General features: G+C 45.2%; 1 protein-coding gene across 7 annotated transcripts in view; it reads left to right on the top strand.

The window, feature by feature from the left end:
• SMCO4 (single-pass membrane protein with coiled-coil domains 4) overlaps nucleotides 1-23,366 on the top strand; it is a 62,172-nt gene that overhangs the window by 29,021 nt on the left and 9,785 nt on the right. For 4 of the 7 annotated variants that reach the window (XM_076002427.1, XM_076002429.1, XM_076002428.1 and 1 more), the window contains exon 2: nucleotides 11,031-11,106. The exons of 1 other annotated variant lie outside the window; for it this stretch is intronic. Coding sequence is in view for 2 of the 6 variants with exons in the window: in XM_076002424.1 (XP_075858539.1) it covers nucleotides 11,449-11,564 (116 nt within the window). In the remaining 4 variants the exon portion in view is untranslated. Of the gene's footprint in view, nucleotides 1-11,030; nucleotides 11,107-11,402; nucleotides 11,565-23,366 lie in introns of all 7 variants that reach the window. 2 more of the 7 variants (XM_076002424.1, XM_076002425.1) reach the window with 1 other exon arrangement.

Genomic DNA, 23,366 nt, shown 5'->3' with positions numbered 1-23,366 from the left:
GATACTTTCTGAAAAATGTGTCATTAGGTAATTTCATCCTTGTGCAAACATAGAGTGTACTTACATAAACCTAGATGGTATAGCCTACTACACACCTAGGCTATGTAGCCTATTGCTCCTAGGCTACAACCCTGTACAGCACGTTACCATACTGAGTACTGTAACACAATGGTAAGTGTTTGTGTATCTAAATATACCTAAGGATGGAAATGGCACAGTAAAAATATGGCATAAAAGATAAAAAGTGGTACACCTGTATGGGGCACCTACCATGAATGGAGCTTGCAGGACTAGAAGTTGCTTTAGGTCAGTCACTGAGTGGTGGATGAATGTGAAGGCCTAGGACAATACTGTACACTTTTATATGACTGGCAGTGCTATCGGCTTGTTTACACAAGCATCACCACAAACACATGAGTAGTGCATTGTGCTACAATTTTGTGATGGCTAGGATATCACTAGGCAGTAGGACAATTTTTCAGCCCCATTGTAATCTTACGAGACCACTGTTTATATGCAGTCCTTTGTTGACAGGAATGTCGTCATGTGGCACATGACTGTACAGTGAGTCATCAATCATTTAACGTCATTGATGAGTTCTTAGAAACTGTGATTTTAAGTGAAATGACATAACAAAACCAATTTTCCCAAATGCTAATTAATTGATATAAATGAGTCAAATTCCTGTGGCATATTTCTGGCATAGAAACATTACCATACTTCTAAATGAAGACCGAAAACATTTCTAATATTAAACATTGAAATAAATGGGAGCTATATATAAATTTAAGAAACATAAGATCAAGTAAGATCATCATCTACCCATGTTTTGGTGGATCAGTGGGTGATGGCAGTCACCGTGGTGGTGGGTTAAGTTAAAGAATAAATATTTGCAAATTGAAAATTGTAAGGAGCCACCTCCTGCTGTCACACAGTTCAAAAACAATCACACATACAGCGGGCTTGCTGAGTGCATTTTGTATCATATTGTTTGTTGTCGTGCGTTTGTATGATTGTCCTACACCTAATGAATTTTTATTTGACAATAATTTGTGTTCATCCATTTTCCAACCTGCTTATTCCAGTTCAGGGTCTCAGGTGACCGTTGCCTCTCCCAGCTGCTCTGGGCGTGAGGCAGGAGCCCACCCTGGGTGCCCACACGCACCCACACTCACTCACACTGGGACAGTTTAGACACGCTAATTCACCTAGAGTGCACATCTGTGGGATGCCAGAGGAAACCAGAGTACCTGGAGAAAACCCACACAGACTCGGGGAAAACGTGCAAAGTCCACAGTGGCCCGGGCTGCGAATTGATTTTTTTTCCCCTCATCAACATTGTTACAAAATGGTGTTGATCGAAAGGACATTATTGGAGGACCTGCTGCAGTTCCTAGTTCACTTAGGGCAGGGGCACATAGGCTGGCCCACATCCTCAGTCCCTGGGCAGCACCTGGCATGCCATTCAATGAATACTTACTGCTCATTCTGTTAGCTATGGGAGGCAGAGAAAGGGGAGAGTCTTCATTTTTGGCTAAATTGACTATTCCTGTTAAAATAGTCGTTCCTGTCTTCTTGTCTCATTAGAATGCTAGAAAGCATTTCTTCAGTTGGACATGTTTATTTCTATAGGTGGGTTAAAATCCGAGTGGGCTTCTCTGGTTTTGCCTTTTAATCGGGCAGATGCCCAGGGCTCTGCCCCAGCCAGGCTCTCATGCCCTGAGTGCGGGCAGCGTGGTCTGGTGGGGCAGCCCCGGAACCCAGGTCAGGAGAAGGTAGTAACAGCGGACACACGTGCATCTGTGCTGATGGTGACAATGGGGGATAAAGAGTGTGTGAAAGGGACCTTGGCAGAGCAGTGTCGGCTGTTCCAGAGGTGGCCGTTTGTTTTTTATTTGTTTTTTTTTTAAATCTCTTCTTACTTGGGTCTCCTCATGCTTGACACGGTGCCTTTGTGATGCATGCAGCTGGGCTTGGGGGCAGTTGTGTCACCTTGATATTTGATCTTGGAGAGCTTTTTGGGCTAGGTTAGTGCGGTGACATCTCTAGATTCTGCTTTGGCCCTGCAGTGGTCACTACAGTTGGTGATAATTGCAGCCTTCATTTATTGAGCATCTGCCCTGTGCAGAATGGTGCCCACAGTGTCCACGACATGCTCCCTCTCTCCCACCAACCTTGTCACATAGGTGGTGGACTCCCCGTTTTACAGAAGAGGAAGCTGAGGCCCTGTGAGTTTGAGAAACTTGCCTGTGACTTCCCTTTGGAGTTCTCCATAGGATGCCTTTCTCATTTTTTAGTTACAACTACCCAGTGAATGGCTTTTTAAAAACTCCTTGAGAGCAAGTTTTAATAGATGTCTTTTGTCCATTTTATATGGTCTCTGTTCTTGATTGGTGCAACCTAACTTTTCCCAGGTGAGATAATTGAGCAGGAGGTGTACTTGTCCAGGCTCTGAAGGGGTCTCCTTGGCTCTGGAGGTGGTTCCTTCCTGGGTGGTGGAGTGCGTGCTGATGGGGCGGGTCCATGCTCTGGAAATAGCTGATTTCCTCTCCTCGCTACTCTTTTTATTTCTAAATGCTTCTGTTTGTCTTCTCTGGGCTGCATCCATTTTCCGTCTTTACTGCTGCAGTTTATTGCTCTTTGCTGACTCCCTTATTTTTATTTTCCAGACTTGCCTGAAATGCGTCTTGATATTGGCATCTTTAGAAGTTTAAAGCCCTGCACTTTGTTACTGATGATTTCCCTCAATTTGCAGAATTCCATTTGGTTGCGAGTCTATTTGGCAAGGCCCTGCTTTTCTTCTTACTGCCGTCATTAAATTTTAATATTTTTCTGTTCCTTCTCTTTTGCAGAAATGCGTATTTCATTTTTTACATTGTATTAATAGATCTTCAATGCCCTGCAGTTTGACTTCCCATTGTACCTACTTGTTTTCAGAATCACATGTTCACAGAGCAGAGGGCACTTTTATGGAGTCCTTGCTCTTTCTAAAAGGCAAATCTGTCCACACCATGGTGTTTGGCACCCTTCGTTGGCTTTTGTGGGATCAGTTCTGAACACCCCTCATGGTGTGGAGACCATTGCTGCCCTCTTTACACCTCAGCTTCCTGCCCCCAATAGACTAGACCGGCCGTTCTCAAATTTGTGGTTTCAGGACTCCTTTGCATAAATCTTAACTATTATCGAGATTCCCCAAGGAGCTTTTATTTATATAGATTGTATCTAGTAGTATTTGCTATATTAGACATTGTAAAGATTAAAAATATTTATTGAACTTGTTGAAATATAACAATAAACCCATTACATGATAAGTAAAGTTTTTACTGAAAAATAAATATTCCCCAAATAAAACGTTTAGTGAGAACAGTGACACTGTTTTACTTGATTCCAGATCTTTTTAATGTCTGCCCTAATAGAAGACAGCTGGGGTCTTACAAATGCTTTTGCATTCATTCTGTTGCAATATGTTGTGTTGGTTGAACTATATGGAAAAAACACAGCCTTGCACAGATATATAGTTGGAAAAGGGAGGAATAGTTTAATAGCCTTTTCAAGTAATTGTGGATAGTTTTTGAAACTACATCAGAACTTAACCAGCAATTTCTTAAAGGTTTGTGGCAATGTGGCATCTGAAACCACATCAATGAACTTTTCATACTCTGTTACATTAAAGTCTGTGACCTATCATGCATTTTGATAGGCTCTTTTACGCATCATTTTGTAACATCATGTATTAGTCAATTGGAAAATACCAAAATATCACATTTAATGTCACCACTTAGAAAAATATCTAAGTATCACATTTGTTAATGTCACTAACAGTCTCATTTGAAAAGTCTTTATGTATTGGGATGCTTTAAAACTCACAGTGGTGGATACAAGTTTTATAAAATTTTAATTTCTGCTTCAAAGCTCAAATTTTCTCTTTAGCAACAAATACTGCCAGTTTTCCTTGAAATAACAGGCTCAACATATTCATTTTTGACAAAATGTTTATAAATACCCACATCTGAGTAACCGTGGTTTTTCTGTCAGTTATTTTTTCAAGTAAAAATGGTGTTCTGCGGAAAACAGCAGTTCAGTCACCGAAGTGCTTTTCTCTTCCTGACAACCGTCATACTTTGGCTGCAGCAGCAGAAGTGTTATATAAGTGCTTCCCATTTTGTCACATGGGGTATTAGGGATGTTTACTCAAGAGTTGATATTTAATAAGATTAGTAATTTTTGCTGCTTCACCAAGGACATTCTTAGGTGAAATTGACTTGAAAAAGAACTGTGATTGCGTAGCAGTGGAGGATGCAATGACTACAAAATAGAAAGATGCCACTGCCTTGATGTTAAGTCACCTGCAGTTTTACCTGGCACTGCTTTTGTACTATCAGTGCAAATGTATACACAGTTGAAGATTGTTTTGATTTTGCAGGACCGTTGGAAAGGGTCTTGGACCACACTTTGAAAACCACTGGCTAAGACCAAACTGCTCATCATTCATTGGCATGCACTAGACTTTCTTGCTTCCCGTACCTTGGCTCATGCTCTTTCTGCCTGGAACACTCATCTTTACCGGCACCTCCTCTCCATCCCTGTGCGTGTGTGCATATACACACATATACACATATGGATGCATATATACACATACGTATACATGTATTAGGTGTGTGTGTATTCAGCTAATACTGGTTGTAGTAATCATGTGTGCAGTGGTCTCTTCTAGTAAACTGTAGACTGTGAGCCAGGTTTTGTATTTATCTTGGTGGCAGGAGCACCAAGTACTGTGTCTGGCAAAGGTAATCACTCATTGAATGTTAGCTATCTTCATCACCATCATCATCATCATCTCAAGGGCTTAATAAATGGCATTTGAATAAACAAAGAGTTTAGGTTAGTATTCCTAGGGTTTCCTTAGAACATTGGTTCTCTGTGATATCAGTAAGTCTTGATGAAAGGGTATCTGTAGTTAACTAGATTTAGGAATGCTCACACAGGTTTTTAATCGCAGGATTTCTAAGATCCCTTATTGTATATTGTGCATTATGAATCTTTAAAGGGAATGGGAGGCCACAGAATGTAATATTTCCCAAGCCGAATAACTTGTAAGCCTTCTTTTCTTGGCATAACTCACAGGATTAGGTTCCTTGGGGAATAATCATGTAACCTGGCCTTTTCATTTTTACAGATGAGGAAATTAATGACCTATGTTCATACTTGCTTTAACTTATACCTCATATAATTAATGAATACCTCTTAAAGTTAGACACTGCTAGATGTGAAAATACAATGGCAAGTGAAACAAAAAACAGTTGGGGAAATGTTAGTATACTCTTTATATGAAGTGGGTGATTAAGTTAGAGATACAATAGCCATCAAGTAATCACTGGACTTGCAAGTGTTATGTGAGTGTATGTAGGAAGGTACACAGTGCTACATCATTTGTTTTTTGTTTTGCCCATTTTCAAAGTTCTGCTAGGCCTGCTTAGGTCTTTCTCTTAGTGATCTGTTACTGCTGGCATCTCTGTGACCCAAACAACTGATGAAGATCAGTAAAGATATTGATCATTTGCCCAACTCTATCACCCAAGAGTGTAGCGTGTTGAAGGGATGGTCTTTTAATGTATGAGACAACCTTCTCTTACTGCCTGGCACATAGTAGGTGCTTATCTGTGTTGATGGGCTGAATGAAGAATGCATAAATGTGTTTAGAAAGACCTAGGACTATAGGACAAACCCTGTAACTTACTGCACTGGATAGGGTGATTGAATGATACCATCCGACATGCATTTCCTACACCCCTGCTCTGAGCTGGGAACCAATGAGTCTTCAGTTCTGCATGCACAGCAAAACAGAAAAACCCATCCTATTTTCTGTTTTGAACCATTACTGCCCACGTGTTGGGGAAAATGTTAATACACTACTTATATGAATATATTTAATCAAAGGACATGATGTTGATACAGTAAAATTGGCCTGTCGTCTTGTGACTGCCTGGACAGATGATGGGAGGGTTTTGCAAGAGAATAGCTTTGGAGTCAAGACTTTTTAAAGAAGATTTGGCTAGTGTTTAATTTGATGTTTCATTCTGTGAAGTCACCTGTAGAGAATCAAACATTTACATATTTATTAACAGATGCTTTTGGTTCTTGGTGTTTGGCCACAGACTTTGGGCTAGATGAGCTCTGGAAATGCATAAAAATCTCCCATTGCCCCCTTGCATGGGTAGATAGGCAGGAAAACATTTACCTTTCCAGGTTATCCTCTTGCTTCACAGCGAGGAACTTCTTGAGCTGCATCATGTTCCCACCAGAGTCTGAAAACTAACAGGCTTTCAAGAGACTGACGGTTAAATAGAGAGAATGCCATGGGTTGGCATGGCATTGGCATTAGAGAGAATGCCATCTGGGTTGCTGCGTTTTCCAGTGTTGCTCTGAGATTGAATTAGGAAAGTTCTTGGGGTTTTGGACCTCTTGATTTCTAATCTCTTTTGATTGAGTTAGAGTTGCAGAAATATCATGAATTGCTAATTAAAAAATAACTTTCTTTTCTTCGTAAAAATAATTCATACTAATTGTAGAAATTTGGGGAAATAGAAAAAGGCATAATGCTAAAAATTACTCACAATTCTACCATTCAGAGATAATCACTACAAATATTTTGTATTTGCATATATTTTCATATGCCTAATTAAGATCATTGTGTACAGATTTTGATTTCTTTTTCCATGCAACATATGAATACTTTTTCTTGTGTTGAGAGCTGCACGGAACAGGGACTTGTATTAGTTTCCTATTATGCTACAATAAATTTCCACAGACTTGAGTGGCTTGAAACAACAAATTTATTTTCTCATTGTTCTGGAGGCCAGAAGTTTAAAATCAAGGGTATAGGCAGGACTGTGCTGTGTTTGGAAGCTCCAGGAGAGAATCTATTCCTTGCCCTTCTGACTTCTGGTGGCCAGGTGGTTGCTAGCATTCCTGAGCACGAGGTTCCATCCCTCCATTATCTGCCTTGGTTTTCACATCACTTGTGTATATGTGTGTGTGAGAAATCTACCTCTCTTACAAGGACACTCACATTGAGGCCCTACCTAAAAAATTAAGGATATCTCTTTCATCAAGATTCTTAATCACATCTACAAAGACCCTTTTCCCATATTAAGGTGACGTTTCCAGGTTTCAGGGTTAGGACCTGCCATCTTTGGGGCCATTATTCAGCCTCCCACAGTGTGGACTCTGGAGCTAGACTGTGTGGGCTCAAATCCCAGTGCTATCTTTTACTAGCATGATGGCCTTGAGCAAGTGTCTTAACTCTTGGTGCCTCCACTTTCTGATATGTAAAATAGGAATGACAGTACCTACCTCCTTGAGTTGGTATGAGGATTAAAAGGATTAATATACATAAAATGCCTAAAAAGCTTAGGATAGTGCCTGGCCTATGTAAGGATTAACTGCTGTTATAGTAGTTGTTATTTTTATTAACAATTCTTTGTAAAATTTTTTTTCGATGGCTGCATAAGATTTTCTTTATGAATCTACCATAATTTATCTAATCGTTTCCTTTTGTTGGCTGTTTCTTTTTGTCTCATATGTAACTGTCATAGATATCATTGAGCATTAAATTTCGTTCTACTTCAGATTCATTCCCCCGTGTAGAGTTCTGGGAATGAAATTGCAACATCAGAGGTTGTGTACAATTTTAAGCCACTTAATACGAATTTGCTAAATTGCTTCCCAGAAAGACTATGCCTATTATACTCCTACCACTAGTTGAGTGATGAAAAGTGCCTGTTTTACCATGGCCATACCTGTTATTGTGTATTATGCTTTTAAACATTCTCAAGTATTTTGACAGAGTCTGGCCTTTACGGTTGAAATGTAACAGCAAGGAGACACAAAACATCGTGGTTTCTTTAGTAAGCTGTCTTCTGGCAAGGCAAGATGCAAAATGAAATCCTTGCCTCGTCAAGTCTCCAGGTATACCTTCTCCATTCTGTTACGAAGCCTGGAAACTTCATGCGTGTTTTCAAGGTTAAAGGGGAGGAGTGTGGAGGGAGAGGCTATGCCAATAGCAGGGCAGTGCTAGGTGTACAAGGATTTCAGTGACACAGTTTTGCTTCTGTTCTCAAACTTGAACATTTAAAACTCTGAGCATTTGATGGGACGAAGGAGACACATTGGGACGGAAAATGTATCAGTTCAATCACAGTGCCACTAAAGCCATGTGAGGGACAGGAGGATGGAGTGGGGAGCCGGCAGCCCCTGCACTGCCTGCTAGATGGGCTGGGAGACCCATGTGGGGAAGGGCCGAGGGAATAGTCTGCAGCTGCACTTTGCACCCCTGCCACCTGCTAGCCTGCTTTCCTCTCCTGGTGGGGCCCCTTGCTGTCTGGTCCTGCCCAGCACAGGCCTCTGTGCTCTAGAGGAAGGAGCAGGAGTGTGGGGTGTGTCTGCTCAAAGGGACCTACTACATCAGAGGTCATGTGGTCCATTGCTGCTCAGGCTGTTTGGAAACACAAGATGATTGTTGTTTTTTCCTCAGTTGGTAACTGACATGAACATACAGTGTATGCCGTGCATTGCTAGTCCCACGTGAATTCAAGCCCATGGTAGTGGGCTAAATGGTGGCCCCAAAGACATACTTATCTCATGATCCCTGGGACCTGTAAATGTTGCCTTAATTGAAAAAAGGGGTTTTGTAGATGTGATTAAGTAAGGATCTTGAGTTGAGATCATCCTGGATTATTTGGTAGGCCCTAAGTGCATCAGAAATGTTCCTACCAGAGAAAAGTAGAGGGGGACTGGACACCAGAGGAGAAGGCAGTGTGAAGATGGAGGCAGACATTGCAGTGATGTGGCCACAAGCCAAGGAATGCCAACAGCCACCATACGCTGGAAGGGGCAAGGAACGGATTCTCCCCTGGAGCTTACAGAGGGGGCGTGGCATTGCCTGTCCCTTCTTTTCAGACTTCTGACTCTCAGAACTGAGAGAGAATACATTTCTGTTGTTTTAAGCCTTCTGGTTTGTGGTAGTTCATTACAGCAAAGCTTGTAGCAGCCTCAGGAAACGCATACACCAGTCTGTGCTCTGTTCCACTGATCATATGCTTGATTATATAGCAGTGTCTATCATATTGCTATAACAGCTTCTAAGCACTCTTAATTTCATACTTACTTGGTTATGAACTGGCAGCAGAGTTGGAGGAATGCACTGGTTTGCAGACTATGCTGTGAGTACCACGGGTCTAGTCTCCCTCCCATGTTTTATGGATGAGGAAACCGGGGCCTGCAGAGAGGAGTGGCGGGGCTGGATTAAAGCAACAGGTATCTCTGCTGCCTGGAATCGACAGGCAGGCCAGGAGTCGGGCGAGCAGACAGGAGGGCTGCCCTTCGTCTGTTCTGCAGGCCAGCTGCTGTCCCTGTCATCGTTCGTACCCTGCTCAGTGAAGGCTGATGCCCCTGGAGTGCCAGGCTGCTCAGAAGCCCAGAACCCAGGGGAAACTTGTGGACCTTTGCTGTAGCTAATGAGCCAGCAGCAGCAAGCAAGGGACCCTGTCAAGGATAGAGGTTGTGGCTTGCTGTCAACTTAATTTCCAGCTGACGTTTCAGTCTTTGTGGTTTGGGTCATATTTTCTTTCTGGAGCCCAATTTTAACTGTATATTTTCGGAATGATAATTATCTCTTAGAGAATACGGACAAGACTAAAGTCACCTTGACTCTCACCGCTGCTAAAATAAAGTCCAGACTCCTTAACTTGGCATTCGTGGCCCCTGAAAAACCGACTGCCTTCTTCTTTCCACTTCTGCCTCCCCATCTTCCTGCCCTTTTACATAGTCTGTGAACCTCACCAAAATCATGGCTCCCTAGTAGAGGGTGTGAGTAAAGGCTAGGTTCTTGAATCCCCATAGGAGGTGAGTTCTTGATCAAGTAACTCAACTAATGAAAAAAGATGGCAAGGATAGAGGTTGGGCATAACTCTTTGAAGCTCTCAGGAAAAAAAATGTTTATATTCATTAAAGCAGAATAAAAAGGCAGCCAGTACTAATCACTTACACGGGAGCAAAGTCATCTCATACCATCTAGCTGAGCCACCAGATGACGACAGCCACATGGGTAAACCAGGCGAGACCAGAAGAAAAACCACCCAGCTGAGCTTCATAAGAAATGTTTATTATTTAATACCAAAAAAATAAAAAAAGAGGTGGCATTGTAAACCAAGATTTATCTCTGAGATAACTATACTCATCTTAGTAATGATAGGCATTGTTCTATTACTCAGCTGTAGATGCTTTCCAGAGCCTCCCTCCCACCTTTATGTTTTCAGTGAAATTCTTATTCATTTTGCTTTGTTATGGGTAATGCCCGTGTTAGAGCCGTTTCCCCCCAGGATCTGGCCCTTAATCTGAACATCGAATGCCACTGAGAGTTTATGAGTACTTGTCAGCTGTGCTCCCTGCCTCGCATGTCTCTCTCTTGCTCTGGGGACAGCAGTTCAGAGGCCCAGGTCACTGTCTCTCATCTTATTTTTCCCAAGGCTTTAGTTTAGAAGCCTCTATTCCTTCACCCTCCACTTTTGTTTCTTTTTCTGGTCCTAACCCTGGATCTCTCATCTCTAAATCAGTGATTTTTGGCTGCAGGGGACAGAAGTGCTCTCGTGCCATCTTAGGTTAGCGGAGGTTGTTGCAGGAATCTCCAACAGGGCTGCAGGGAGCAAAGCTTGACCCCCTGCTGGGAATAGGTGTGGGAAGCCCCTCAAACTCAAGAGCTGCATGGTCCTGCTCATCTTTCATCATGATCATGTGTGTGTGTGTGTGTGTGTGTGTGTGTGTCTGTCTGTCTGTCTCTAGCTCACTCGCTCTTGAGCAGAGCAGCTGCCAGTGACAAATATCTGTCCCTGAGCCTGTCAGTTTAGGGTGGGGCGTGTGATCACCCTCTCAGCATGGGGTGGGGGAGGATATCCCAAAAAAGGGGGCCTATGGAGGAATAACCCCTCTTCCTTGAAGTGCCTATTATACCTTTTCTTCTGATTTCTCAACAGGAGTAACTCAAGTCACCTGTACTGGAAATTAGTTTGCTGAAATTATTGAAACACAGTTCTTGAAGTTGAAGACAAGGTAAAAAAAAAAAATTCTCTCATAAGGGAAACTCACGCTTGGACTGCCCCGACATTCCTCAGATGTGCCGAGTGTGTGATGGTTACCCGTCCTCTGCCTGGCCAGGTTCCCACGCACCCCTCAGGGCCTTTAGCAGACGGGTCTCCCTGCAAGTGAAGCCCCTTCGGACTCCCTCCCGGCAGGCAGTGGTTTCTCCTGCTGCCGAACCCCCGTGACACTCTCTCCTCCTTCCTGACGTTTGTTACCGTTAGCGCCCTTCCTCTGACCTCCTTGCCGTTCTCTCTTGGCCGGTCCAGGGCTGCTCTGTGACCGCCGCCCGCCATCGTACCGCTTCCACGCGTCATGAGAGTTGCCCGTCCGCCCGGTTGTCCCAGTGAGCTCCTCGGGGCGTACCTGAATTGTGCCCCGACACAGGAGCTGCTCCATGAACGTTTGTTGGCTGACGTTCCCTCCTCGAGGTCAGCTCCTTTGTGGGTCTGCTTTGCATGTCCCCCCTCCTCCCTTGTAGGCCTGTGCTAGGAACAAATCTCTCTTAAATTGACTCTGTTCTGTGAGCACGCGTCTTCTAGTCTTCTCTAGTTGTCCTTCGCTTTTTGGGTATTGGTGAAACGAAGCTAACAGCAAAGATTTTTGTATCTGATTCTTCTTTTTGACTTGGGCCCATGTTCAAAGCAATAATCCAGAATAGGGAAGGGAGGTGACAGGCAGCACCGTGAGCCGGTGGCCGTGGGAGCACAACTCCTAGCCTGCATCTGCCTCTGGGGCTGGTGTTGAATGGGGGTTGCCCGGGGTGGGGGTCGGTCTCAGTGTGGTCGTGGCCCCTCCTGTCTGCTGCATGGCAGACCCTCTCCTCCCCATGATCCTCCAGTCTGCTGCAACCCATGGACCACTGTCTCTTAACCCACCTCACTGACCCAGACCATTTTGCTTGAAATGAACAAGTCAGCAGATTCCCTTTCTCAAACTGTTTACTGCACAAAAACAAAGATGTTTCTTATTAATTTTATCAGTTTTGTTGGTTGCCGTCCCCCTGGAAGACTTGTCCCAGCCCTTCCTCCCTAACAGTAACCAGCAGTGTTGTCTTACATTTGTAGAGTGCTTTTCTGCATTTCTGCAGGGTGCCTCGTACACAGCACCAGGTTTTCTTCTCCTTCTAATCCTGGGAAGCAGGCAGGGGCAAATGGTAACTTCTCATTTTCAAAGTCAGGAAGTAAGCTCCGAAGTTCAATGTCTTGCTGAAGGTCATGAGCCAATGTGAATGGAGTTCGGTTTTTCCCTCCCCACACCATCTTGGTCCCTCCCTTTGGAAGCCATGGCAAATTGCTGGAAACCTAGGGACTCTTATCTCTTGCCCACCCTCAGTGTTCCTTTTCGGGGAGGAGAGCCTTGGTCTCCTGCTGAGAAATGCAGTCTGACCCCATGCCCAGGGCCAGGCAGCTTCATTGAAAAAGCAGATACCTTCTTCCTGAGACCTTCCAGTCAGTCTTGAAAGTTTTATTGTTGTTTTGGCTTGTTTAAATACAGGAAATTTAATCAGTTTACATTAATGCGGCATCATCTTACTCTGAGTAAGCTGGAAGACGCTAACAGGAGTTTGATCAGCTTAATCTAGCTGTATCTAATGTTCTTTCCGTCCCTCCCTTCCTCTTTTAAATGATTGCAAATTGTTTCTGTCAGTCCAGGCAGCAGAGCACAGTGCTTTATTGCTATGTGGAATTATTTCAGTTAAATGTGATTTTTTTTTAAATGGCTCAATTTTTAATTAGAAAGCAGATTATCAAGTGACATTTTGATTTGTGCTTTGATGGGGAAATTGGAAAATAGACCCATCATAATAAGAAACCAGGTCTAGTCTAGAAGGAGGCATATTAAGAACAGGATGTGATCTTAATGAATCATTGTTTTCCTAAAATAGGCCATTCTCTCTGGTCTTTTGTTGTGAGACCTTCCTCTGCATCTGATACTACCTTAGATTAACATTTTCCTATGGGAGACTAATCTGGAATCCCCCAAACAGGATGGTTCTCCCTGTAGCGTGAGTGTCAAGGCCCAAGACCAGGCACCAACCTTTTACAGGGAATCCTTGAAAACGTCAGTATCAAGAAATCAGCAAACCTTTTATGAGGTTTGTAACTGAAGAAAATATGAGGCCACATTCTTTACTCTAGCTGTGGCATGATGCAAACATCATTTTTCTGTTAAGGTGGGTGTTTTCTTAGCCCTGAAACTATATCTGCATTAGCGTGGATCCTCATAGAAGCAACTTTCCCATGTCCCGGCTGAGTTTGGTCCCGTGAGCTCCTTTATACCTTTTATAGCAAACTTAGGAAACTTGGCATCTCATGGGCACCTCAAGCTTAATATGTTGATTTTAGCTCTTGGCCTCCTTTCCAGCCCCTTTCCAGACCACCTCTCTTCTCCTATGTCATTAAGGCATGTAGCTGTTAACTCTTTCAAGCCAGAAATGGAGGAGTCATCTGTCGTTATTCACCTTTCTCTTTCTTCTGATCACCAAGTCCTAACGCTACTTCTCCTACAGGAGATCTTGAATTCATCCACTGTGCTCTCCCCATGCCCACCTCTTAAGTCCAAGCCAGCACCATCCTTTGCCCAGAGCACTGCCAGTCCCTTTTAACTGGCTTCTCTGCTTCCCCTCCCCCATTCCAGCATCACTTTGGACGCAGAGTGATCTTTACAGACTCTTGTCTTAGCAGCTCACTCCCTTGCTTGAAACCCGTAAGTGACCTTGCCCTGCTGGTGGATGAAGCCGGTAGGCCCAGTGTGGCCCATACAGGGGACTGCACCATTTGGGCCCCAGATCTAGCCAGAGAGTCCATAGTGTTGTTGGTGTCACATTGTTGTAGCCTGTGAGACACTTTTCCCCTTCCTTCTTGACTTTCTTGAAAGATTGCAATGACTTCCATTTTCCAAATGCAATAAAGCAACTGTCAGGTTCTCAAAGGAATAATTAGAATGGATTTTATATTCTGGGAAATGAAACAGGGGGTGATTTGTTCCTCCAAACCTCAGAATATCAACTTCTAAAACACGGAAGTAGACCACTGTCTCATTTGGAACCTTAATAAATTAGTAGCCAATAAGTAATTAACTAAAATTGCAATAGCCCTGCTACTCTCCAAGTAGCCCTTTCTCCCAAATATTTTCACATAAAAATGTGCGACAGCATTTTAGCTCAGGAAATCATGAATGGAACTTGGTTCTAGGCTGTTACAAGAAAAGACTGATTTTCTACAGCGGAAGAAGAAACAAAGCTACGTATTAGTATAGAGCTTTCCTTTTTAAACACATTCTCCTATCCTGAAGCCTATTTGTTTTCCTTATCTTGGCCTCGAGCTTTACTCCTCTGGTGGTGGGTGGGGGAAGGCATACACCTGAATTTCATCTCAGCTGTAACTGTCCCTTCTCCTCAAGCTTTCCTTTCAAGGTCATTCATGGGAACACTGAAATCCTAGCTGGATTTTTTGTGTACTGTAGCTTCAAATTAAGATAATTTTTCTATGATCTTGAATTTGAAATGTTTTAAGGTGCCAGTTTGGTGGATCCCCTGATGAGTTACAGCAAAGATTGTCATGGGAATACCAGACAGGGTGGTCTTAGTACAGTGTGATGAGCACGGTGATGGAGTTTATCACCCAAGGTCATGGGAGCACAGCGACAGGCCTTCTTCACTCACCTCGGGGGGTAGAAAGTCCTGCGACCCTTGAGGAGGGTCTTGGAAGAGACCCCAGGTGTTCGGCATTTCTTTGCCAAGCTGAAGGAATGGTTGGGAGAAAAGAGGTCTGCAAAAGGGCATTTCAGACAACTCATAGATGAAGGGCCAGAGGTCAGCAAGAGCATGGCAAGTCAGAGAGCCACAAGGAGGGTCGCTGTGGCCCTGCAATGAAGGGCACGGGGGGCTGGAGGCGGGGCGGTGAGTGCTAGAAGGTGGGCAGGAGCCAGATCATGCAAGGCCTTCCCTGGGGACCAGGTCGAGCCAAGGGGGTTGAATTTTATTTTAAAGGCAGTGGAACACCGTGGTAGAATTTTACACTACTGAATCAGATTTGTCTTTCAGAATAGAGACTCCGTAGGCGTGGTCTGCACACCTAAGACTTCTGAAAGGCAGTGATCTGATTCAGACATGCAAGTCCTTTTATGAGTGTGAGACTGAAAATTCCACAGACTTCCAAATTTTAGGTATGACTACAGGCTAGCTACCAATAATTAAATGATGTTGTTAAGTAACCGAACTGTGACTGGTGTTAAGTTAGTGTCCTGGTGGAGTTTCTGGATGACTCTATTGTGTAGACTCTACTTTTTAAACAGGAGGCCAATTCACTGTGCCTCAGACCGTTGGAGGGCCGGACTATATAGTTTAAAAAAAAAACTATGAACAAATTCCTATGCACACCGCACATATCTTATTTTGAAGTAAAAAAACAAACGGGCAAAAACACCTGCATGCAGCCCGCAGGCCGTAGTTTGAGGATGCCTGGTGTAGAGGCTGGCTGCATGGCCTCCCTCAGTAGCGGTCCCACTCCGGCGGCTAGAGTTCCTGCCAGTCTTGGAAAAGGCGGAAACGGCGCTCTAACAGTGCAACCTCAGCGAGGTCTTGGATTTGTGGCAATTTTTAGTTGCTGGGAATCTAGATGTATAATTATCAATTAGTGTTAGCTTGGCTTTCTCATAATTAGGTTAACATGATTTGGTTGGTTCACTGTGCACTATAGATAGATGCATATTTATGCCAGGAATGTTTTTTGACTTAAGAGTTCTGATAACTAGACTTTAAAACAGGTATGAGGTTTAGATGTGTCGTCATCCATATTCTTTTGCTAAAGAAGATGTATTTCTTTCTCCCACATTTGCTTCTACATGATTCTTCACTGTTGTCATTACCACTTTGTTTTTTGCTGTTAAGGGGAAAATGTGTGGGATGGGCAAGTGTGGCATCCTTTGCCCTGCCTCCACGGGCAGTGGTTTTAGGAGGATTTAGAAATGTTTGCATTAGTTGGGGCTTGAGAGCGTGTACAGTGAAGGCAGGGGAACACAGTTTAGGAGGCAGTTGGAGAAATCCTCATGAAGATGAGGGCTGTGGGGACGAAGGAAGGGAGTGTGTTTGAGAGATGTTTAGAATAAGGAAGAACGGTGTGACACAGGGAACAGCAGGGAAGGGCTGGTCTAGGAGACCCCCAAACTTGTGGCTTGGGTAACACCGATGAGAGGAACAGGCTTGTATCACTCAGCAAGTCCATAAAGCAGACCAAGACTTGGAGACTCTGAAGCAGGCATACGTGCAGCCTGTTGCCCTACTACGTGCAGACAGACAGAGCTGCCAGGCTTGGTGTGATGCGAGGGGACAGGATTGGGCTCAGTACACGGAGGGGCTGAAGGCCAGGTCATGTCTGTGCCGTGTTTTGTTGGCAGTGGGGAACCACGAGGCTTTTTAGTTGGAGGGTCAGGATCAGACCTTGGTTTCTGTAAAATCCTTCTCTCTGGAGCTTGGGGACCCTGGAAGCTGGAGGCGGGAAGGCATGTGGCTGAGAGTTGGTGAGGGCTCAGCAATGGTGGGGAGAACACGCAGGCGAGGTGTGTGTGCAGCCTTTATCTGAGGGTTGGGTTCTAGAGTCAGTACAGGAGGATAATCAGGCCCTAGGAAGCGACTAACCAGGAGCAGGGAGGGGCAGCGAGGGGAAAGTGAGGGAAAGCTGACCTGGAGAGCTCTCTCTCACTTAGGCGGCTGGGTTTGCCTTAGTTGACAGTGGCCCCACGGTGGTCTGAGTGGACCAAGGCCAGACCTGGTGTGGCCACTGCTGAGCTGGAGAACCCTGGAGCCTGCCCGTGGGCCAGTGGCAAGATCAGTGCAATTCGTTTGCAGTGGTCGAGAGCCTTCACGTTCTGAGCCCTTTGCCGAACCCACCCTCATTGACCGTTCAGTTTGGAAAGTCAGCTTAAGGCTCAGCAAAAAAGAGGGCATCTAAATTAAAGATCAAATTTTTATCACTTTGCTAGTGACAAACACAACTTCAGCAGCTTAAGTTCATTGTCTAATGGGGTCATTCTCCTTCCCCTACCCAAAATCAACTTTTAGGAGACTCCAGGGAACACTGACACACCACTGTGTAAATATTTGATAGCAGCTTAGCTTCCTGCCTGTCTTTTGCAGAATATTTGAATTTTATCAGGAATGAAAGGCCCGCAGCGAAGCGCAGATGATGGGCTGTAGGCGTTCGGGGTGGGTTTGCAGAGTCCCTCTGGACTGATGTCTCAGCTCTTGTGCTCTTCCTCCCACATGGCCCTGGCCCCTTGCTGCTCCTCGGATCCTGTCGGGCCCCTCCTGCCTCCAGGCCTGGTCCCTCCCTGGCACCCTCTTCCCTGGGTTCTTCTCGGGGCTTGCTCCTACCTTTCCTTCAGGCCTCTGCTCTCTAATCAGAGGGGCTGTCGCTTGTCACACTCTGTGTTACAGCATGGCCCCACCTGTCAGCTTACTCTGCTCTGTCGTCTTCATAGCACTTTGCTCCTTGATGTCCTATGCTTTTGTTTATTGTCCGTCTCCCTCAATTAGGATGTGAGTTCCATGAGACCTGGAACTTTGTTTTCATTATTCTTTCCCCACCACCAGGACAGTAGGTAGCATGTTGAGGTTGCCTTGTATTTGGTGCATCAGTGAATGATCAGGTGGACCAGTCAGTTCATGAACCTGTGTGTTCCCAACAGTTAATCAGCGTGCGGCATGTGGTTGGTGCACTGGGAGAGTCTGAATGAATTGGCAAGTGAGTGAATGAATCTGTGCATGGTTAGTCTTCCACTCTCGGGTGCTCAGCAAGTGTTTGTTGAAGAAATGAATGGATGATAGAGCTTACTCGCCTCTCTAACACCGAACCCCCACCCTCCAGGTGGGGCTAGCCCCCAGTTTCTTTATTGGAGGAAGGGGTCCAGATGTGCAGTCCTTGTTGTGTGCTGTTGCTGTTCCTGTTTGGTAAATTCAGTCAGTCCCTCGCTCTTTCTCTCTGTGTATGTCTGCCATCAGCCAGGCTCTGTAATTAACTTGCTATAATTCAGCTTAAAGATGAATTTTTCATTTTAAAGATGCTATAAACAACTGGCGCTTGTGATACTTGGTTGTTAATGAAGTTCGTGCCTAGAAGAGCATGAGGGCTGTGGTAAGAAGGGGCTGTTAGCCCACGCCCTGTCTCTGACACGTGCGGGCAGGCTGGCGAGTTCTGGCTAAGTTGCATTTCTGCGGTTCCACAGCATGCCAGAGTGGGGGCCCAGCCAGGGGGCAGGTGTGCTGCATCTTCCTCCAGGGGTGTGTCTTACCCAAAGACTTGGAGGAAATAACATTTAAAGATATTAAAACAAATATATTTGTTGGAGGAGAATTCAGCGTGGCTTAGTAAAGAGCAGGCTGTGGAACCAGACTGTCTGGGCTGGACCTTGTTCCCCTACTTACTCACTTTGCGGTCCTGGGCAAGTTCTGTAACCTCAAAACTCATTTCTTAGCCGGGCGCGGTGGCTCACGCCTGTAATCCTAGCACTCTGGGAGGCTGAGGCGGGCGGATTGCTCAAGGTCAGGAGTTCGAAACCAGCCTGAGCAAGAGCAAGACCCCGTCTCTACTATAAATAGAAAGAAATTAATTGGCCAACTAATATATATATATATAATTAGCCGGGCATGGTGGTGCCTGCCTGTAGTCCCAGCTACTCGGGAGGCTGAGGCAGAAGGATTGCTTGAGCCCAGGAGATTGAGGTTGCTGTGAGCTAGGCTGATGCCATGGCACTCACTCTAGCCTGGGCAACAAAGCGAGACTCTGTCTCAAAAAAAAAAACAAAAACAAAAAAACACAAGTCATTTCTTGGCCTGGGCTGGACCCTTTTCCTCTGTTTACTCGCTTTGTGGTCCTGGGCAAGTTCTGTAACCTCAAAACTCATTTCTTGAATGGCAGTTCTATTTTCAGTTCTTTGAGAAACCTCTGTACTGTTTATGGGACACTATTCAGCCATGAAAAAGAATGAAATCACGTCTTATGCAGCAACATGGATGGAACTGGAGGCCATCATCTCAAGTGACGCGGCGCAGACACAGACAAATACCGCATGTTCTCACTTAGAAGCGCGAGCTAAACAATGTGTACACGTGGGCAGAGTGTGGATGACGGACAGTGGAGACTCAGAGGTGGGGGTCAGAAGGGAGTGGGTGATGAGAAATTACTTAATGGATACAGTGGACACCTTAAAAGCCCTGACTTCACCACTGTGCAATCTGTGCCTGTGACAAGATTGCACTTGTACCATGAAGTTATACAGATAACAAAAGACTCATTTCTTCCCGCTAAGGTGGGGGCTTGTGACGCAGCAGAGCCGGCAGCGTGGGGATGTGGTCCGGGATCAGTGAGAGCCACAGAAAGGCAAATGTTACACATGATCACTTGACATTTTAAGATAACAGAGGAGACAAAGGAAATTTTATTCTCGTGCTGGCTGTGCCCCAGACCTGGCCTCCAGGGATGGGCATTCACTTGCCTCTGCATATTTTGGATGGAAAAGTTAGGGAAGCACTGCCTTTTATAACACATTGACTGCCATGCTAGAAAAAAAGTTTTTTTCCCCCCTGGGGCCATGCTGCTTTATGACAAAAATAGAATAAAACTTCAAAAACAAAATGATCCTTTCTAACTTAATGAAAAAATTGTTATTTTTTTATTGTTTTCTGTGTATGAACTGTATGCAGTGCAATCCACATTCTCAGAATTCAGTTGTCAATATTAATTGTAACATTATCAACAAGGGAGATTTTCACAAACCAACTGCAGGGTTTTGCTTTGCAAAGCCCCAGGCTCCAAACTAGTGTGAGTTAAATGCAACTCACCCGGCAGTTAATGTGTTAAACCACCCAGTGCTCACAATTTGCTGGCTTGCATGCTTTCAGGAATTCTTCCCCAACCTTGTCTTAGTCTTGAGCTGTCATAGAGTTGAGCTGTCATTAAGGAAGTGATAAATTAGTGATGCTTACTTTTAGTACCTGGTGTCTTAAAATACCTAATTGAATAGCAAATGAAGTTGAGGAAACCTACAGGTTTGGATAAAGAATTGCCATTTAAGGAATGACAGCGCTTAGAAGAGCTTGTAACTTTTCTGAGCGTTTTCACACACATGACTTCCATTTCATTCTTATAGTAGCCCATATATCAAGGTGGAGAAGACTGCCAGTGGAAAGAGACTTCGATAACTCTTGGGTTCGTCTCTTTAATCTGATTCCTGAATGCCTTCTACAGCATCCCGTTCATCTTCCAGACTTAGCCTAGTTTCTCCTGGAGATGGAGAGCTCCCTGCCCCAAAGGCCATCCAGTCTGGCTCCCTGTAACCTCTGCCCATTGGCTCAGGTTCTTCTAGAGCCAGAGCTAAACCTAGCACTTCTTCAGCGTGCAGCCTACGCCCATTTGACGGGCAGACCTCTGGAGCTGGTGTTTCCACACCTCGCCTGGGCCATGATTTAACCATTAAATGTGTTCAGTGTCCCTGAGAGGCAGCCCTCACTGGTAGGTCCCCTTAGTCCAGTAGTTTTCAACTGCAGGTCACAACTCATTGATTATGAAATCTCTTTTGTGGATCACAACCAACATTTTTTTTTTAAAGAAATAAAAGAAGATATCAGAGTGTATAATGATACATACATGTTAAATTTTGATTTCAGTTTGTGTTGTGTGTGCTGTTGTTATATATGTCTTTCTGTGCATGATAACCATTGTTTTGGACCCTTTTACATGAATTTCAAGTTACATTTTTATTTAGTTGTCGTCTTTGTCTTTTCCGTGGTTGAATTTGCTTCAGGTCAGCTGGTTAAAAACAAAGTTGCTGCATGTGAGGTTGCTGATTGCTACTAATTTAACTCGAATTCCTTTATAAAGAAGGGCAGCGCCTGCTGTCCTGTGTTAAATAACAAGATCCTTGCAAAAGCTCTGCTTCCTTCGTTCCTCGCTGCATCTTCAGGGACAGGAGTTGGCTGTGAGCATCTGGAGAGCTTTGCGCAGTCTTAGGGCGGGTCCCGGAAAGGCAGTGTTTCCTCAAGGCTGGAAGAGTCTCCTTTGCTGCAGGTTCTTGGAAGGAACATACGAGGACCAGCCTGTGCACATGTGGGCTGCTTCCGTTTCCAGACAGCTCTGAGCCTAGAAATAGTCTCACAACTTGGCCTGAGAAATGTGATAATAACTCAGACTGAAAAGGGAGGGACGTGGCTTGGTGGAAAGCGCAGCCTTGAGAATCCAGCAGTGTTTTCTGGTCCTAAACTCACTGTGTTGGGAGCAGGTGTGGAGAGAGGGGAGATTCCTTGGACAGGCCACTTAAGCACTTTGCACAGGGGTCAGATTGCAGATGCCAGGTCCTATGCCAAGCACTTTCCTTTTGTAATCTCATGTAATCCTCACATTGTCTCTCTCTCACTTTGTCATACTGGCCTAATGAACCCCCAAGCCTGTTTAAATCTGATCCCTGCTGCTTCTGCACCTGTACCTGGTTCCACCCTGGCTTGCTTCTCTCCAGGTATGTGGCTCTAACTGCAGGTGGCCCGTGCTGCCAGCTGTTGCACTGCTACCCTCTCACCCACACGTCCCCTCCTGGGCAGCTCTTTCATGTCTTCTCTTTCTTCAGACTTCCGGCATCTCCCGTGCTCCTGCCTCCTGAGCCCACGCTTTTCTTCCCGTAGTTACTTTTTCATGCGTGGTTATTCTGTCATTATTCCCTGTAACGGTGATGGTGATGAAAGCTAGTGCTTCCATTCTATGTGATGTACCAGGCGCTGTTCTCACGTATCAGTTCACTAGGTATGATGAGTAGCCCCATTTTCCAGGTGAGAAATCTAAGGCACAGAAGGAGCAAATAACCTGCCCGAGGTCACCAGGCTGATAAAGGACAGAACTGGGATTTCAGCCCAGGCACGCTGCCTCCGTGTCTTCTCTGTGCTCTCGTTTACTGCAATATCTTGGAGAGCTGCCTGTTCACTGCCTCCCGTGTCCCTCCTCCCATCCTCTCTCGGACTTACTCAAATCTTGCCCCTGTCCCCTCTCCATCAAAACTGCTCTCAAAGTCACTGAGGATCTGCATGTGGCCAAACCAAACTGTCAGCTCTTTCTTACTTCAAAACCCTTTCTTCACTTGCCTTCTAAGACTCCACGCTCTTCCTGGTTTCCTTCCTGAGCCCAGTCTCTGGAGTCTCCAGTTTCCTCCTGACACCATGTCCCAAGCCCTAGACATGGAATTGCACTTGGGCTGGGTCCTCAGGCCCCTTCTCTGTACTCACAGCCCCACAGTCCTGTCTCCAGCGCAGCTCTGCCTGCGCCACGCCTGTCCAGCTGCCCGCTCCTGGCTCTGCTATGGATGTCGGGTAGGATCTCAGACTCCCGCTCTCCCCACACCCCCAGTCACCCCCTCGCATCTTCCCACCTCCCTAAATGGCAACTCTGTTCTTCTAGTTGCTCAGGCCAAAGAATCTTTAGTCCATTTTCCTTTTCCACACTGTTTCCAAAAATTCTGTAAGTTGTGTGCCTCTACTGTGTTTCCCCGAAAATAAGACCTACCCATAAACTAAGCCCTAGCAAGATTTCTAGGCATTTGCTCAATATAAGCCCTACCCCGAAAATAAGACCTAGTGATGGGCGTGGCTACGCAGCGCATCTGCACAACCCATGCATTTCATCATGGAGCAGTAAAGAAGACAAGCAGCCCTTCTCATCTGCCTCATCGTGACAGCTACTATCCCAGAGGTGACCAGAAAGGTGCAGGCAACCCCAACAAGGTCGGCTCCCTCTGTCAGGTCCCAGCCATCCTGTGCGTGCTGCAAGCTGAGGCTTTGAGGGGAAAATAACACATCCCCTGAAAATAAGCCCTAGGTGTCTTCTTGAGGAATAATAAATATAAGACCCTGTCTTATTTTCGGGGAAACGTGGTACCTTCAAAGTGCACTCAGCATCTGACCACTTTTCACCACATCTGCGTCTGCCCTGGGCCAGCCACCAGGTCTCACCTGAGTAATTCGTGAGCCTAGTCACTGATGTCTTTGCCTCAGCCCTTGCCTCTTGCAGTCAGTTGTCCACACAGAGTTCTTTCAAAATGTAAGCAGCATCCTTAGTGGCCCCCTCTCCCCTCTGCTGCTCCCACTCTGACCCCTCAGCTCTCCCTGGCTCTGGCCATGACACTGGCCACTGTCATGTTTCTCGTGTGCCAGGGATGCCCACCCCAGGGCCTTTGCACGTGCCCTGCCCTGC

The sequence above is a fragment of the Microcebus murinus genome, chromosome 4 (assembly GCF_040939455.1).
Source record: "Microcebus murinus isolate Inina chromosome 4, M.murinus_Inina_mat1.0, whole genome shotgun sequence".
Taxonomy (NCBI): Eukaryota; Metazoa; Chordata; class Mammalia; order Primates; family Cheirogaleidae; genus Microcebus; species Microcebus murinus.
This window is presented reverse-complemented; position numbering and strand designations above follow the sequence as displayed.